The 17886-nt window shown below is 43.7% G+C and overlaps 1 protein-coding gene across 2 annotated transcripts in view; it reads right to left on the reverse strand.

Moving 5' to 3' along the window:
• Window positions 1-17886, reverse strand: part of NR2C1 (nuclear receptor subfamily 2 group C member 1) — a 614538-nt gene that overhangs the window by 459059 nt on the left and 137593 nt on the right. For both annotated transcript variants that reach the window (XM_069629809.1, XM_069629810.1), the window contains exon 2: window positions 14613-14688. In XM_069629809.1, the coding sequence (XP_069485910.1) occupies window positions 14613-14666 (54 nt within the window). In that variant the 5' untranslated portion in view covers window positions 14667-14688. The remainder of the gene's footprint in view (window positions 1-14612; window positions 14689-17886) is intronic.

Here is a 17886-nt window from a genome sequence, read left to right on the forward strand (position 1 = left end):
GGCAGTGCCACCACATATGCAAGAGAGCCCATCTGTCCACATGCCCCAAGGCATAGAGTGGAAGCTCCACAAAACATTTTAGAGAGTTTCAACGGGTATCAGTGCCAACCATGAAGTAGTTTGAAATTATGCTCCATTGCGGATGTAAATAAATTCCCATGAAAGGTGACTTTATAAATTTTCTTCCTATAATTCCCGAGATTTCCTCTCCCACCAGTTATGTTTTAAAGTTTTGTCCGACAACTCTGCAGAAATAAAAACTCTGTACAGTTTAGATAGATTCCTAGTCTACCAAAAAAGGGATTCCATCACTTTCCCAAGGGTGTTTAGAGGCTGTGTCCGAATTTTTTCCCCATTTTGGGTCCGATTTGTCCCTCAAGACAAATACTCAAAAACATTAATCAACTCAAGTCCCAGGATCTTCCCAGATTGACTCAAATGTACCATCTGTCCTACTCTTTCGAGACCCCATCAGACCAAGTAGGAGTGCACCGAAAGCCCTGACCAGTCAAGTCAAGTCAATCGGGGGTCCACAAACTGAAGTCATCAGCGATGGCCATGTGGACAGGCTGGTATCCGACTTGCCTTTCTTCTACAGGGAAAATAGGACCCCTAAGTTTGAGTGATCTTTTAATCTTTTCTCCACAGACCCCATATCAGATCCATTACTTTTACAGGGGGAGATTCAAATATCCTTCAAGTACGTCCAATAGGTAACCAGATCGTCTCGTGTCCTAAAAAAAAAAAAAAAAAAAAAAAAAAACACTCAATTGAGATGCCGTATAGTACAATTGAAAGTTAGGGAATCCAAAGATCCCATGTCTCTGGGAAGGGTAAGTGCTGATATTTTTATTCTGGGCCTTTTATTTTGCCATACAAACCTAGAAAGCGCAGCATGGAGGTCCCTTAAATAGCTATTGGGCAACCTTAGGGTAGGGCCTACTATAAGTAGAGATGGCGGGGGGAGGAAGTTCATCTTTAATGACGTCATTCGTACAAACCACAATAGTATACGCAGTGGCCATCGCTGCAGGTCAGATTTAATCATCAAGGAAGGAAGGAAGGAATGGGGTGGGGGGTCAGGAGGAGTTGAAGGTATTGGTTATTATTTTAGTTAAGTCTCCAGGTATGCGGACACCAAGATATGTGATTGCATCCTTCTCAATCTTCATTCCAAGTATACTGTTCCAGGTGTCCAAACTGTATCTTCCCAACTTAATTGGCAGAACACATAGAAGTGACCAAACGTACCGATCAGGGACAGCAATTCAGGGAGAGAGGTATGTAACATTTCCCCATTCAGCCAATATGTCGTTGGATCATTTCAATTCCATCTCTCCACGTTGAATACCCCCAATTCCTTCATTCTCTTATAGCAATCGCCAGGGGCTCCATTGATGGGGCATATAACAGTGGCGAAAGGGGACATCCCGGTCTTGTCCCCCTGGAGAGTAGAAAAGGTGTTGAAGGCACTACATTCACTTGGTCTCTAGCCATCGGAGCTCTGTACAAGGCAGCTACCCATTTACGGATATTGATGCCCAGTCTTATTTTATCCAGTACTGCAACCAAATATTGCCATTCCACCCTGTAAACGCCTTCTTGGAGTCTAAGGAGACAGTCTGCGTCAATGTCACTTGTTTGGGGATAATGCATTAAGTCTATGGCTTTCCTAAGATTGTCTGAGCCTTGCCTCCCGCTAATGAAGCCTACCTGATCACTGTGAACCAATGGTGGGAGCACACCCTCTAATCTACCACCCAGGAGCTTCACCAGAATTTTAACATCAATGTTCAACAGAGAGATAGGACGGTAAGAGGAACAAGAAAGCGAGTCCGTACCTTCCTTATGTATGATGACTATTATAGACCCTAGAATTGTATCTGGGAGGTTCCCTCCCTCTAGGATCACATTACAAACATTCACTAAATAAGGTTCAAGGGTAGAACAGAACATTTTATAAAAGGTTACTGAAAATCCATCCTCACCAGGGGGTAGATCCCCCCCCTTAATCTTTTTTATGGTTTATAGCACCTTGTCAGTGGTAACGGGAGAATCTAAGCGTGAAACAGTTTTCTGGGAGATACTAGGGATTGACAAGAAATTGAGGAGTCTAGTGATGTGTGAGCAGTGTCCTGCATATTCTGATGAATATCAAGGCTCATAGTATTTCCTAAACTCTTTTCCTATGTGGTCTGTGTTGTAGAACAGCGGGCTGACAGCTGGTCATACTCCTGCTACCATTTTTGATTTGCGATTCTCTCTCAATCTCCAAGCCAAGATCTTATCTGCCTTATCCCCCTTCTCGTGATATTTTTGCTTGGTGATCTTCAATTTCCTTTTCATGTCTTGTATGAATATGGCCTTGAGCTGGGTAAAATACTGCGAGTTGATTTGCCTTCTCTGTGTTCATGTATCTATTAGGTGTATTACCCAACTGCACTGCTGCAATCTTGGCTCTCAATTCTTCCTCCTTCTCAGTGCTTTCTTTTTCCTTTTGGGAACTGATCCATACAATTTCTCCTCTTAAGGTTGCTTTGAACTCATCCCATAGCGTCTTGAGGCCCTATTTCCCAGTTATCGCTGAGCTCGAAGTATTCTTTAATGTCGGTTAAAAGGGATAGTTTTTCCAATATCTATTCATTATAAAGCCACCTTCTCTTGGGGTCATTATCCCACTAATCTCCAATAACTACCCAAACTAAATCACGGTCCAAACCATGGTAGAGACCACCAGTGTTTCCGAGCCAGAAGCCGTTAGGGAGGTAGCCACCAAAACCAGTTCTATCCTTGAAACGTAATCATGCAACATAGTAGCACTTAAATGGAGGATCCCCAGTGTCAGGGTAAGTCTGAGTGTCAAAATTCCTGATTTGATCAACTAAAATTTGGGACTGCCCTCAGCTGTACAGGTCCTCCTTTCCTCACCCTCTTTCTGCCTCCAACGGGATCAAAGACCATGTTAAAATCATCTCCCACAATAAGCGTGTGCTCCAAAAACAATTTAAGTTTCTCCTTCACCACCTCCCAGAAAGCAACATTGGTACAATATACCGAACCCACTGCCAAATCCTTTCCCTTAAATATATATCGACCCTCCATACTCTTTGTTCCTTCCCTAGCACCAGACCAAGTCCATTCGATACCATGATCACAACACCCTTTTTTGTAGGGGCTGAGCCCCTCAACACTACATTGAAGGTTTTCCCTTTTAGCTCTGGCTCCTTACTCCTCAGCCAGTGAGTTTCCTGTAGGAGTAATATATCCACTTTGTTAGTGGTTCAAGAATTCCATTGCAGCAACCTTTTTGTGGGGGAGTTAATGCCTCTAGCAATGAGAGAGGCTCTCTCCAGTTCAAAAAGGTAAACCAAAAGGGTCATCACTAAACACCTCCTTCAGTCCAAACATGTGTAATCCTATTTCCAGTCCCAAAAAAACTCTATGCCCTGACAAATCCCCTTGCAAGTTGTAGAAACATCTGAAATAACCAACCACAAACACTTTCTGGACCCTTTGCCCAAAGTAAATTATCTCCACCCCCACCCCCTCACCTCCAGTACCGTAGCATCGAATCCTATAGTGTAGCCAACATCGGCTAAGGACTTCATGCCCTCCCCCTGGTAATCTAAGTACAATACTCCTTGTGCTGAGTGTCCCACTAACTCCCCACCTCTAGATGGGGCCCACATGAGGCATTGGTCCCCACAAAGGGTTCAACAGGTGACATCCTCCTCCAATCAAATTTCCCTTTCGTTTGGACTGTACCCACTCATTTCACTACCTCCCGCCCTCCTAGCTGGTGGTGAAGACTGGCCCCTGTCAAACAGTGCATACAACAACTGTGTTCCACTAGGATTTATCGCAACAGTCTGTTTACAACCAGTTACAATCAGATCCTGGTCCATGTCTTGGAGCCTCATCCATGACTAGGAATAAAAGACTATTCGGCTTTACTGAGAGCTGGTCTGCTCGGCGACTCTATAAATACCAATTTAGAATGTAATGTCCACAATTGAATTCATACGTTCCAACTTGACCTTAGTGTCGCGCCTCACTTTAGAAGGCGGAGAAAGTCGAAGCCCGCCAAATTCAACAGAGAAGCAAATGAGAACTCCTGGAGAACTGCGCCAATAGTTTTACATCTTCCAAATTTAATGTTGATTTTATAGAATATTGTGCCCCTGCAGATGACACATATTTTGGCCAGATTTGGCCTTTTTCAAATCAGGGCAAAGTCACATGCCTTATAGTATTCATATGAAATTCTTGTACATCAAGGGTCTGATCCCATTAGTCCCGTAAGCAAATCTCCGAAAGGAGTCGACAAGTGAAACTTTCTAATAGAATCTGACGAGCACAGTGAGGGCCTCTGACGCCAACCCCAGCCACATCGATTGTGCGCCATCATCCCCAAACAGACATTGACCACGTCTTTTATTGCTCTTCCAAAGTCTTTTCTCCCTCTTTCTTTGGGAACTCAAAAAATGTCTCCTCTCCCCGTTTTTGAAGTCATCCATCTTGAGGGAAATTTCTTCTTGCCTTTCCAATTCGGAGAGTCTCACATCTATGTGGGTTTCCATTAAGTCCACTGCAGACTGGTTGTTTTCCAGCCCTAGCAGTCTCATCAATGGTATCCACTCTTGTCCAGCTTATTCAGTCTGTAGCCAATATCCTAGCTAATGCCCCCAATTTCCTCGTACAGTACCGCAATGTCCTCCGCAGACATGGTGTCCTCAGCCATCTTTACCATATGCGGGTGCTCAACTCTCGTCCTGAATAGAGGTGATCTGGGATACTTAAATCGCTAACTACTCTTTCCAGCTCATCTATAGAAGTTGATGCATCATCGACTTGCTGGACTGCCATTCACCAGCTGTTACCCCAAAAGTTGAAACAGTGGGGGTAGGAAGTGGAATATTTAACAACCCAAATAGATCTACTCGCAGTCAGCGGCCGAGTGACCTCTGCATTCATAGTAACAACTCTGCATGGGCAGTGCTGGACATCAGGCAGGAAATCTAAGGGCTGGGCCTACACCCAGCCAAGTCCCGAATGTTGGTTTCAAGTTTTTGAGAGCCTGTGACCGGTTATTACAAGATCTGTTCCTCCCATCTGGTGTGGGGTTAGCGTAATCAGAGCTTCTCTTCTCGTCCCCCCGCCCCGCCACCGGGGCACTCTCTGCGGCGTATTACTCTTTCAGAACCTCCCTACCAGCTCCAGGGTGCTGCTTTGTTGGCATTGTGCCTGGTGTGAGGCCCGTTGGGTAACTGGACCAGTCAAGGACTGATTACTGTTGCAATTCCTCGAGGGGGCCGCAACAGTTTGGGCACTGCACAGATATCAGGTGTCTGTCAAAAAGAAGAGGGTGGGGGGGGAGAAGAGGGGGCGTTCCACAGATGCACGAGCCAACCTGGAGCCTGGCTACCACACAACTTTGCCCTACTCCACTCTCTGTGCATTGTTCTCCTCACCTGTCGGCCCAGATCTCAAATCGGCTTTTTGCTGCTCTACACTCTGGCACTTTACTAGGCTCCAGCTGCATCAATCGACGGGACTGACCTGTGAGTAGTGTCCTCTCTCTCCTTTGCTCCATGGGGACGGGACCACTTTGCTCCGCCTTCTTACCCCGCTCCGGTCCTCACTCTGTGTTGCTGGCCGATTCCTCACTTTCCCTTCCCATGCGCTCGGAGCTCTGTGCAGGGTTGGTGCAACGGTCTCTCCCGCTCCCAGCGTACATGGTCCATCTCCCGAACTGCCAGGCCAATCAGCTCCAGATTTCTGGCTGGACTGCAGCTGATACACCCACTATTCCATCGACCTTTCACCACACCGGGTTTGTGGCGGTTGGGGGAAGAGAACCCTTTTTACTCCTGGTGGGCTACGAGCGACGTAGTTAAGCTGCTGGCACTGGCATCTGCGCACCCCCTGGTGGCCTCCAAACAGCAAACCTTGAATATCTAATATACTGTCAACAAAAAGCCAAATACCTTGCAACTAGAGGATTGCACTAGTTTGGCTTCAATCTGATGAGAAAGGTTCTGAGCTAGTCTTCAACAGGACCACCTCGCAGGCACGCCCTCCAAGAGGCTGAGACTACACCACACTTTCACAATGCAGTGTCCATGAACAGCTCGCAATCAGGAGGCCATGACAATGTGGGTCTCAGACTCCATGCATCTGCCACCACAGTGAGACATTCGCCACTGAGATCCACAATTACGGAGTTTAGGGTCTTTGAGACCCTGCCAGACCTCAGAAGGATGAATGGCTGAGTAGGCCTTGCTGGGATTCGAACCTGCAGATCATAGACACATTGCAGCAGCGAGCGCTCAATCCACTGAGCTATCTCACCGGCTATAGCTAAATAAGCAATTACATGTCTGAATGTTCTCAAAGACAGAAAGCAAATTACACTCTGTAGTGAATACCATTAAACTGAGATTTAGGCCAGTAATCTGCAGGTATGGTGCACAGTTGGCCACATGTCAAGCCTGCGTGGATCTACTTTTCAGGCTTCAGAGGTTGGCAAAATGCATACCATTGGTAGCATTCATAACGCTATTAAAGAATTTTAGATTAGCACAGCAAATGAAGCGCACTTACACAGCATCCCGTACTCCGAGCACTCTTTACCCGATACATGCAAACAAACATCCTGAAAGCAGTGCAGGGAGATAGGAAAGATAGGCACAATACAACAAAGCATAAATTGGGGCACAATTAAGTCAAATGCCATTTTGTGTGCTAGGGTCAAACATTTCTACACTGTACACAAGCTTTTAGGCACAAGGATTTTGTCAAGTGACCGAGGACACTTGAGATGGAATGTCTGGTTATGATCCCAACAGACAGCGGCAGAAAAAAACATGCTAGAACTCCAACTTGCAAAAAGCAAAATATAGTCAGAAATGGATGCTTATTCTACTCTAAATGCTTTTTGGAAGTTTGTCTGCATTGTGAATTTGAGGTGTTTAAGAACAGACTAAATGAATGACTTACCCCCTGATGTGTGCCAAAATTAAACCTTTAATGAGTCTAGCAATTATTGTATAGAATTGCAGAAAATGAAATGTGTTATTCCTATTCTTTCTGATTTAGGGTTACTGCTCAAAGTGTTACACTTTTGCGCCCCTTTTTTAAAAAATTATCATCATTATTTTTTTAAAGAAAGAGGCCCGGACAAGAAAGCCAGCCACTCCAGAAACAAAGCTGCATGGCGCTGGCCACAGGCAAGGAACTTCTATTTGTTAAAAAAACTTTCTAAAAAATGCAATTTATTTTAAAGGTGTAGCAAGAGAGACCTCCAGGGTTGCAGTTGCGACCAATGGCAACGCCCCCAAATGATGTCCCTGCTGCCCACTCTTTGTTGGACAAGCACGAACAAACACGGCTCAAACAGGTGGTGCCTGCTGATATGCCAATCAACAAGATTATTAACCAAGGAAAAGAACTTAGCCATACAATCTGTGCGACTGCACATCATGAAATAAAAAAACCTGTTGAGAACCAGACAACCCAGGAACGACCAACCTAATTGGAAAAACAAACCTAAAGTGAAACAGGAAACCCACACCCAACCAACAAGACTGCAACGAAACAGAAATCTCCAAAATGCTTTGTACAGGCGAAAGATAAACTTACAAGAAGGAACCATAAAAGAACAAACCATCTCAACTGAGCACATCAAAAAGCCAACTAATGCCAAGAAACAATGCAACCAACTACCCTATAGAAGAGAGCACCATTGCCAGAACCAGACAAAGATCACCATTTGTCACGCTACTGATTCACCTACTACCCGCTGTGACGATTCACAGGATCTCGTCACTTCTCCCCAGAGGTGGGCCCTTCTCTGTGAGGCTAGGGAGGTGAGCCCGGTATGCAGCATTGACCCTAGGGGTGGCAGAAAGCAGGACTTCACAGGGAGAGATTGCCCTCTTGGGGACAGGGACTCCCGTTGTGTGTAGGAACTCCCTCAACGCTCTCCTGAGGAGACAATAAGAACAGAGAATCAATCTCTTTCCACCAAACCAGTCACTATTTGCTACTGTAATGTTGTCGATAATCAACCTTCACTAACCTCTCCTGTGTGAACAATGGAAGAACCATGAATCGTAATAAGTGGTTGGCAGCCAACCACACAGACGAAAATAGGGCAAAGCATGACAAATTCACCAAGGAGAGAAAAACTACTGTGGGCCTATGCTGGGGAGGGCCCAACCATTCCTCAAAAAACCAAGCAAGGACCAAAAGAAGGGGATCTCATCTCCTGAGCCTGGGGGATTTGAATTCGAGCAGGGGAGCCAGTCAAAAAAAACCACAAAGCTGCATGTGGAGCGGGCCGACCCGGACCAAGAAGAGGCGTTCAGGAAGCAGAAGGCTGACACAAACATCCAATGAAGGCCTGGAGGTGGTGGCGTGACCCAGGTGAGGTGGACCAAGCAGTTTGTGAACACCACCAAAACCGTATAAGGAAAGAAGGACGAAGAGTTAAGTCCACGCAGGTTATGTCAGACAAACAAAATTGACCTAGTGGGAAGAACGGTTAATGCCTATCTTGTATGAAAGCGGTAACAGGAACAGTGGGCGACCCAGTGGGGGCATATTGGCATGAATCGAATGAAGATTACAAAAAGGAACCAATCATATTCATCCCAGTACTAGTGAAAGTTGAAGGAGTAACAAAGATTATCAACTGACCAAATCGTCCCAGTACCAGTGAAGGGAGTGAAGGTAATAAAAATTACCAAGGGACCATTCACACTCGCTAGTACTAGTGAATCTTGGAAGATTAACGAAGATTACCAAGGAAACAATCATGCTTGGCCCAACACAAGAGAATGGTGTAAAGTTAACAGAGGCTCCCAAAGAAGTAACCATACTCGCCCCAATGCTATTCAAAGCTAGGAGGCGAAAGGAAAGCCTCAGGAGAACAGTGGTGCAAGAAAAAAAACATATCAAACAAAACATATCAAACAGAGCGAAAAGTGGCAAGGGCCCAGTGGTCCACCGATACTGGCACAGATACAGGAAGAAATGTGTGTGAAACTAAAACCACAATACAGGGGAGGATCCCAAGTACTTCAGAACTGACAAGAAACATAGAAGCACTTCCAAGACCAAGGTCTCTGGCTACAAAAACCTGGACTTGAACAAGGAACTGTATCAATAGTAGGAAAGGGGAATCCCTGGAGGGATAAGAGCACCTTTGAAGAACTAAAGCAACTTGTAGAGAAAATATCTACAAGCCATTCCAAGAAAGACTTGAGGCTTTAGAAACCTGTCCAGGAGAAGGGAGTCATCCTTCTGGATCACCCTTTTCTTTGAGCCTTTTCTGAAAAGTGGTAGGGATGGAATAGGGTAGTTTAGGACAGATTATTACTTTGGATGATCTCATTGACGAGCACCCTAGTTAGATTTGCTTTAGGAACGGCAAACACCATTCTATTAAGGATTGTTACGCCTTTTATTTATTAGTTAAATAGAACTAATTGTGGAAATGCCACCAGTGACTGTCTCCTTCTCACCTACCATGCCTCCCTTATACAACCAACCCCCAAACAAACAAGGCGGATGCTAAAAACACAACAGACAAACATGTAATGCACAGAAGCAGCAACAAAAATTCACAAAGGTCATCAGAAAACTGGCGCTACAAAGAGTCAACACTATCAGACAGTTTACTCTGAAGACCACATCAACCCAAAATGCAAACTTCAAGATCTACTCAACCATTAAATGGAAGCAACAAAACCCAATGCAGAATATAAAGAAAGACAAACCAATACTAAATCAAATTACCATCACCACTTTCAAACGACAAACAAACCCTAGAAAACTGCTACCTAGTCCACGCCAAATCAATGTAAATTGTTTTTGGAAAAAAGCGAGAAAAAAAAAAACAGATATACTAATTCCTCAAGCAAAACGCATTGTGACCGAAAACACCGATACATCATCTATCAAATAATGCATCTACAGCAATTGGTGAAGGGAGCGACCCACTCAACAGGGCATAACCTAGACACAATCTTTTGCAACAAAAACATGGTTATAACTGCACCCCACCTTCGTGAACTAGCCACCAAAGCAAATACACCCTAACCTCCCAAAAACTAATTGAGAAAAGAAACTGGAAATCCATAAATACCATGGACCTAAACATCAGGCTAGAATCCACAAAATCACCGACTACTGTCTTGGATTCATTAGACATTGAAGAGAACCGAGACAATCCTAACATGGATTACAAAAACACCATCATAATCTCACCTGAAAAACCATTTACCCCCACCAAAACAACGAGATGTTCACACCTCACCTTAAAACTGAAAACTAACAGTAAACTGGAACAAAAATGGAGGAAAAACTGCAATCAGCAGAAGAAGAAGAAGAATAAAAAATAAAAATCACATACGAAAAGACAGATGATACAAAGCCGAACTCAACATAACAAAAAGATACTTTCTATATTGCCTTGGCACCCCCTTTCCTGTCAGTGAGGGCCCCGGTCTCGTAGCTCGTCTTCACTTGTGTTGCCTTGCATAGGCCTTAATAGTCTTGCGTGCGCCACCTCCCAGTTTATCCCACTAGTGTCTTTAATACGGTTGCTTCCAAACCCAGCCTTCCAATCCTGTTTCAGCAGACATCTTGTTGATACTGTGTCCCTGTGCGCTCTGGGCAATAGCAGTCTTGTTCGTGCTCTTTCGTACCGGCCTGAGCAACACAGTCACGCTTATAGTGCTGTAGTCGTTACACAGAGCTCCGCCATCAGCCAGCCATCTCCACCGGACCGCTGCTTTCGTTCCTAGTGCCGCCTATCTTTGTGCGGAACGCTTGTATCCACACCTTTCAGGGTCTTCTGGATACAGGCCTCGTCAATTTCGTTCTCGCAGCGGCTCTAGACAATGTGCTGCCCACTAGACATTGTTGCCCATCAGCGGATACAAGCATCTCTTCTGGGTTTCGTGTCAACCACTGCTTACTGGCTCTCTGTCTGGGAGCCCTACGGCCCCCTCTGTGTTTCTGCCACTGTAACTGCTTGGCAATCCTTTAATCATCCCAGGCTCATCTCCTGCAGTATTAGTTCCAGTTACCTCGTAGTCTCATGCGCCTGGTGGCATCCCAATTTGGTACGTTAGCCGGCCTCTCCCGCTCCCTGCCCGGCACAGAAGTTCGTATGAGCCAGTTTGTGGGACCGCACGGATGCACCAAGTCCTTTCGTGTGCTGCTTATTACAATACATTCTTCTCCGCTCCTTCATTCCTTGTTACTGCTCTGGGTAATTGCAGTCCTACGATCGCCTTGCTGCGCAACGTGGGGAGGAGGGACCGCTTCATTGCCCTATGCGCCTCGTTGTCGGGGCACTCTTCCCCCACTTCTGCCAACATGACATAGTGGCTCCCCTCGGCGTAGCTTCTGTATGGGCAGATGTGACCGCCACCACCCATCTCCTTGCCACGCCTGCTGCCAGCTGTTACCGTTTCCCCCCCCCAGCACCGTCACGATGCAGTCAACTCGGTCTCCCGTTCAGCATGTAACCGTGTCCTTTGTTAAACGGTGGGCACCATTTTGTTCCTTCCTCCACAGGATTCTCTCGTCCAGCTTTTAATGATATAGTTAATGTTCCACACTTTGGATCTTCACGGGAGTACCTTCAAAATGTTCCACGCATATTCCCAGAGCTGCAGCAGCTTTGTCACTAGTGCCTTGGTCCCATCAGTAGGAGACTCCAGGAGTCACGTCCCATCTCATAACTGCTTAGCCACTGCCCCGCAAAAAAACTATACTTCACCAAAAGGATCACTAATTAAAGCAACACACAGAAAGAAATTTTCAACAGCAACGAGCAAAGAAACCAGCAACGAGCAAAGAAACCAGCAACGAGCAAAGAAACCAGCAACGAGCAAAGAAACCAGCAACGAGCAAAGAAACCAGCAACGAGCAAAGAAACCAGCAACGAGCAAAGAAACCAGCAACAACACACCCACGTCCTCACAAAAACTTTGCAATGAACTTAAAAGCCATTTACAAAAAAACTAAATCACTAGCAATCAACAAGTAATCAAGAATATGCCCAAGAACACCAACACCCCTAACCAGCCAACTACGGAACCAACCACAAGACTAACCTACTTCTCACCAATTGCAACAGAAACATTCACCAGCCTAGTGAATCAAAGCAACAGGGCAGGCTCAGCAGCAGACCCTTGACAAAGTCTATCATCATCCAAAAAACAACTGCAGAATACTTCTGCAACCTCATTAACCATTCACTGGCAACAGGCAGTGTACCACAAAGCTTCAAAACAGGATACATTAAAATCACTCCTCAAAGACCCCTCAGAAAAAAGAGAAGACTGAACAAACTACCAATCAACAGCAAGCATTCCGTACCCGGCGAAACACCTAGAAAGCTACGCCTACAAACAAATCCTGGAACATGAAGAAAACAAGCAGAAACTAGACCAGGCACAAGTGTTTCAAACCCATCAGAGGAATGGAAACAGCACTACTATCAGTCTGGGATGACTTTCAAACTAACACCGACACCATCACTTCAGCGCTAATACTACTACACCCATCGTCAGCCTTCGACACTGAGAAATATGCATAAGCAACACAGCGTTTCTATGGTTAAAATACTCTGACTGAAAGAGCGTGACCAACCCCCTTCAACTCAGAACCACACAAACCACCTGCAGAGTTCCACAAGGCTCATGACTCTTCAACTCGTCTTCCACATCTACATGAAACCCCCTCCCCCCCACAAAAGACTTGGACTCACCTGCTACAACTATGCAGCCAACACACAACTATATAAAATCAACACTACTGGAGAACCAGACAAAACCCTTATCAAATGTCTTGCAACAATAAACAAATGGATGAGCACCAACAGCCTTAAACTCAACCCGGACTAAACAGAAATCATGATCAAGCGCAACAGCCCAGGGAACAAACGCCACATTCCATGGCCTACCGAAATGGGAAATGGACCAGAACCTTCCAAAGTAGTTAAAAACCTCAGAATATTAATGGACAACTACTTAGCACTCGAAACAACAAATCAAACAATAGTAAACCACAAGTCAACATAGTAGTAAAGAAGTGCTTCAAGTGGATACTACCTTTCCTCACCTTCCCAGGCAGAATACTCCCAGTCATCTCAAGACTAGACTACGCCAGCAGCATCCATCTCGGAAAGCTGAACTTCCTCACCAAAAAACTAGAGCGAAAACCAAATTCAGCAGCAAGACTACTCCCCAGACTCACATAGAGAACACATAACACCAGCACTGATAAACCTACACTGGCTACAAGTTAAGTTATCTACTTCAAAACACTCTGCATAACCGACAGAGCAATCCATGGCCAAGGAGCGGAATTCATGCAAGGGAAAAAATCTCCATCTACAAACCAAATTGAAACTTTGAGGTCCAGCAATGACATTTACCTCAAACCAAAGCAATATTCAAAGTTAATATTGGGTGGATCAGTGGAACAGACCACCACCTAAAATACAATTACTAAAAACATGGCTCTTTAACTCACCGAGCTAAACAGTAAATACCACTGAAGAGAAACAGCCAACCACAACACAAGGAGCAACACTTGATGAAGCGAAACCAGGATACGCCAATGAAATCATGCAAACCATTGTACAAGGAAATGAACACAGCCAAACCAACATAATTTTGCAGATAAACACACATACCCCACCTCGCTAACCCTACTAAAAACATTGAAGTATCCTGCATACTCACCCTCAACCATCAAACAAAACGCACACCTACCTCTACCACAGAAGAAACCTTAAACTACAGACATTTTACAACACCCAACACACTACAGAAAACTAAACCACAGACCCGGAAATCAACCCATACAAACTCCTAGCAGAACAGCGCCAAACCCTTACCAAGTAAAAGCAAACCGAGCACACAGGGACCTGTTTTTTCTAAACGGAAGCTACGAACACCACAACAAAACTCACTTGTGCTCTCACTCTCCATCCCACTAACTAACCCTCCCGGGGCCCTTTCCTTTTCAGATCCACAAGAGCTCCTGGAGACCATGAAAATGGCAGTGGTGTGCAGTATAAATCACAATAATCTAACATAGCAGATTTTATAATTGGCTATACACAACCCGCTACAATAGAATGCCTTTAATATTTTGCAATAAAAACATTTTTGAACATTTATTGGTGTGGTGTACAATGGTAGTTATGGTGATTTTAAAATAAAATGGCCCCACCAAAAACACTAATGTTTGGGGAATATACACAATACTACTATGGAGGAACACTGTGTGCAATGTTACCTGGAATAATAAAAGGTGATCTAGTGTTTGTGCACATAAAGTCAAAAGGTACATTTGTGCTTGAGAGGCAGAGCACAAAGACATACTCACACATGTTCATTTTTTTTGCATAAAAATGTCGAAGTAACAAAAGGCACGAAAAATACAGAAAACCGAAAAGAGATGATGTAAATGAAGAAAAGGCAATCTGTCGCTTTTTTTCTCCTGGTGTCCATTTGCAAGAACATTAAACTAAAAGCAATTCGATTTTACAAACAAGAAGCTATCAAAAAATATTTAGGACATACCTCGCCCATTGACTGATCGAAGATTTGATGGGCCAGTTCTTCAACAGTTGCCATGTTCGGAGTTCAGCAGGTCTGCCTAGTAAAGAAAAGAGGAATTTTATAAAGTACCACAGCTGGAGCCAATGGACCAGACAAAATTATTTCTATCCCCAACTAATCTCTGTAAAGAGGCAGGGTTGCCTCGGGGGTGCCAAGTGGGACCACATCCCAAAACAATATCATACTACAAGTCCTTAGATATCCAATCCCTTACCCCCAATATTCCACTGATGAGAAAGTACGTCATACTCAGTGCCCCCACATCACTACAAAACCATCTGACAAAAGCACAGAAAAGCCATTAGCAGTGGTGCTACAATCCCAACAGAAGTCATGAAAAAGGCTCGACCCAAAATGACTAAATTCAGAGTAATCTAAAAAGCACAAGTTTAAAAAAATGCACAAATACTGTGTGGAAAAAGGGCAGATTTTAGACTGCTGTAAAATAACTAGCAAAACCTGGTGCTGAATCTTGACCAATGTCTTACATTTTCGACCAGCTTCCTGCTCACAAAGTTCCCAGAATGTAAGGTCCTTTCTAGTAGAGGTGTACTGCAATTCTCTCTTGTCTAACAAGAGGACCTATGGCAACACAGATTGTGTAGGACTCTTATCCCCACCCCAAAATCATTCGGCAATGCATGTGAAACAATTTGTTAATACGCAGGCGGGATGGAGAGTTGGGAGTGAGAAGGGGATTGGAAAGGCACACCCACCACCAGAAACAGGAATCCAAATAGCTGAGAACCATTTAAATCTTGCTTGCAGCTTAGAAGAAGGAAAGACTATTCAAAAATAGAATCCTCACGTCCTCCGCAAACTGTCAATTACTGTACCAATTTCAATTGAAGAGTATTCCATTTCTCTGAAATGCGGGATCAAAAAAAAAAAAGGACATATCCACTAAATTTTCATAAAATGATATATATTTGTAATTTTATCTCAGACAGTATTGTGCAAAAAGAAGTAACGTTGCAAGTCTGTTTTTTGTGGCCGACGCCTTTCGAGGATAAGACCTCTTCTTCTAGAGCCTTATGAACTGTAAAGAAAATGTCATAAATGAATATATCCTTGTGTACAGTCAAATTTGTAATGCAATAAATATAAATTTGAGATAGACAGCAGTGAATTCCAAATCGCATACCAGGTCACAATGACAAATATATAGGTACTGCATCATTCATTATTATTTTTGTCCCTAAACCGGAATCACCCAATAGAGCAATTCAAGATACGTTTTCCATGAAGATGAAAAGCTCTACATATGGAAGTTAGTCCAGATTTTACCAGGCCATAGAATCATGGAATACCCACCCAATATAAAGGTTAATTATGGGACATTGTAACGTGCAAGTTGTTCAAGACATGTTAAACCAACTAATGTCTACCAATAGTTGAAGCCTGGAGCTATCTTGGAGGGACCCATTATCATAAAACGATACCATTCTCCCAATATACTATACGTTGTTACCTTTTCTGAAAGATGTCCGAGTCCTCTTGCGTTCTAGGACAAAACTGTAACAAGTGTCATGGGTTCCCACTTGTTGGTTGTTGGTGTTCAACTGGTTATATCAAGAGTGTATACCTTGAAAACAGAGTATCACCTGACAAGATATAAGTCCTGCAACGTTCTATCCTGTCCCCAATGCAGTCAATTCTCAAGTATATGCTAAAAAAGCATGACAAGGATCTTGTAGAACATATTGTCGAAAATGGGATTAAAGATAATAAGGGAGACACTCACTCTGGTGGTATGTGTCTTCAGAACCTGTAATGTAAGACAACTGATTTGAGGTGAGAAGGGGTTCTTCGCTAGGGTCTTCAAAGAGTGGCTCACTACTAGAGTTCGAGAAGCAGATAGTTTGTAAAGCTACAAGTAATTGATGAAAGAGATCCATATATAAACCTCTCCTCCTGATAATATTGTATAGATAATCCCAATGTACGATATATGTTGAATAACATTCTCAATGATCAAGCTCTACTCACCCTCGTCTGCAAACGGTGACGGCTCGCGCTGTCCTAAAGTGAAGTCTGTGTGTTGCTGACCTTAATTATGCGGTTGAATGTCTCGGCATCGGTAGATGCTGAAATGCATATTAGGGTCTTGCTAAATCAACATGTTACATTATGCCAAAAATTAAAGCTATCCACTGCGGCTGTATGGGGTCTCAGGATCGAGTAGCTTACCTTGAAAATGTATCAAGCGAACCTGTGCCGTGTAGTAACTAAGGCGAGAGCATCAGTAACCATTGACACGGCAGGTGCCATACTGGAGAAGTACAAGTAACCTCAGCAGTTATTGTGAAGAAGGACTAAAACGTCTGTGTACCCGTCAGAATCGGCACTCCATTTTGGAATGGAGTTGTGGATAACGCTAGATCCACGTCGTGCTCCAATATATGCTGTTCTTCTACAAAAGTGTGTAAAAAACATACAATCACAACAACGATCGCTGTTTGCGTCTTTTACAGTGTGTTCGTAGTGAATGTGTAAGGATACAATAGTCGCTAGACAAATGATAGATCCTAAAGAATGAGGACCGAGAAAGATGCATGAAAGAAACAAATTTAGGACGTGTCCTAGTTCCAATGATGACTCAAAAGACCTAATGATGATGGCAAGCCATTTTTAAAGAAGACTGCAGGTCGCCCCAAGGTGGCGTCCATGAGGTTCACGCTCATGTTTATCGTAATATCCTTACATTGAGTAACTCGTACATAGTTACACTTTTTGATACATATAGCTCCCATATTGATTTCTTAAAAATCAGGATACCATTCCACAAAAACTATTCACATAGTAATGTTGCTGCTTTGTGACAGAGTATATGTACATTGCGTTGTTCCATTTGTTAGATTAAATGTGTCAGGTTACATATATCCGTTACAGAAATTCTCTGGTTCCGCAAATACCATTCCACCAAATGTATTCCCCGAGATACATTTACTTCCATTTGCTGGGGAATTAACTAGTCTGATTAATAGATGCACGTTTAATCTAGAGATACAAGAAACCGGAAAAATTAGGTGGGATCCACCTAATTATGTCTGGTGCTCACACACAGCTTTATATGAGTTTATTCCTTTTTTCATTTTGTAAAAATTTCCAAATATAACCAAATTGTTATTTCCTCCTCTTCAAAATTAACTTTTTTTTCGGTATGTCTATCTCTTTAATCCAACAACAAAAACGAAATCATTTACTGAATGAAATTCTCCAACATTTTTTATTC

The sequence above is a fragment of the Ambystoma mexicanum genome, chromosome 12 (assembly GCF_040938575.1).
Source record: "Ambystoma mexicanum isolate Mex_15411 chromosome 12, UKY_AmexF1_1, whole genome shotgun sequence".
Lineage (NCBI taxonomy): Eukaryota > Metazoa > Chordata > Amphibia > Caudata > Ambystomatidae > Ambystoma > Ambystoma mexicanum.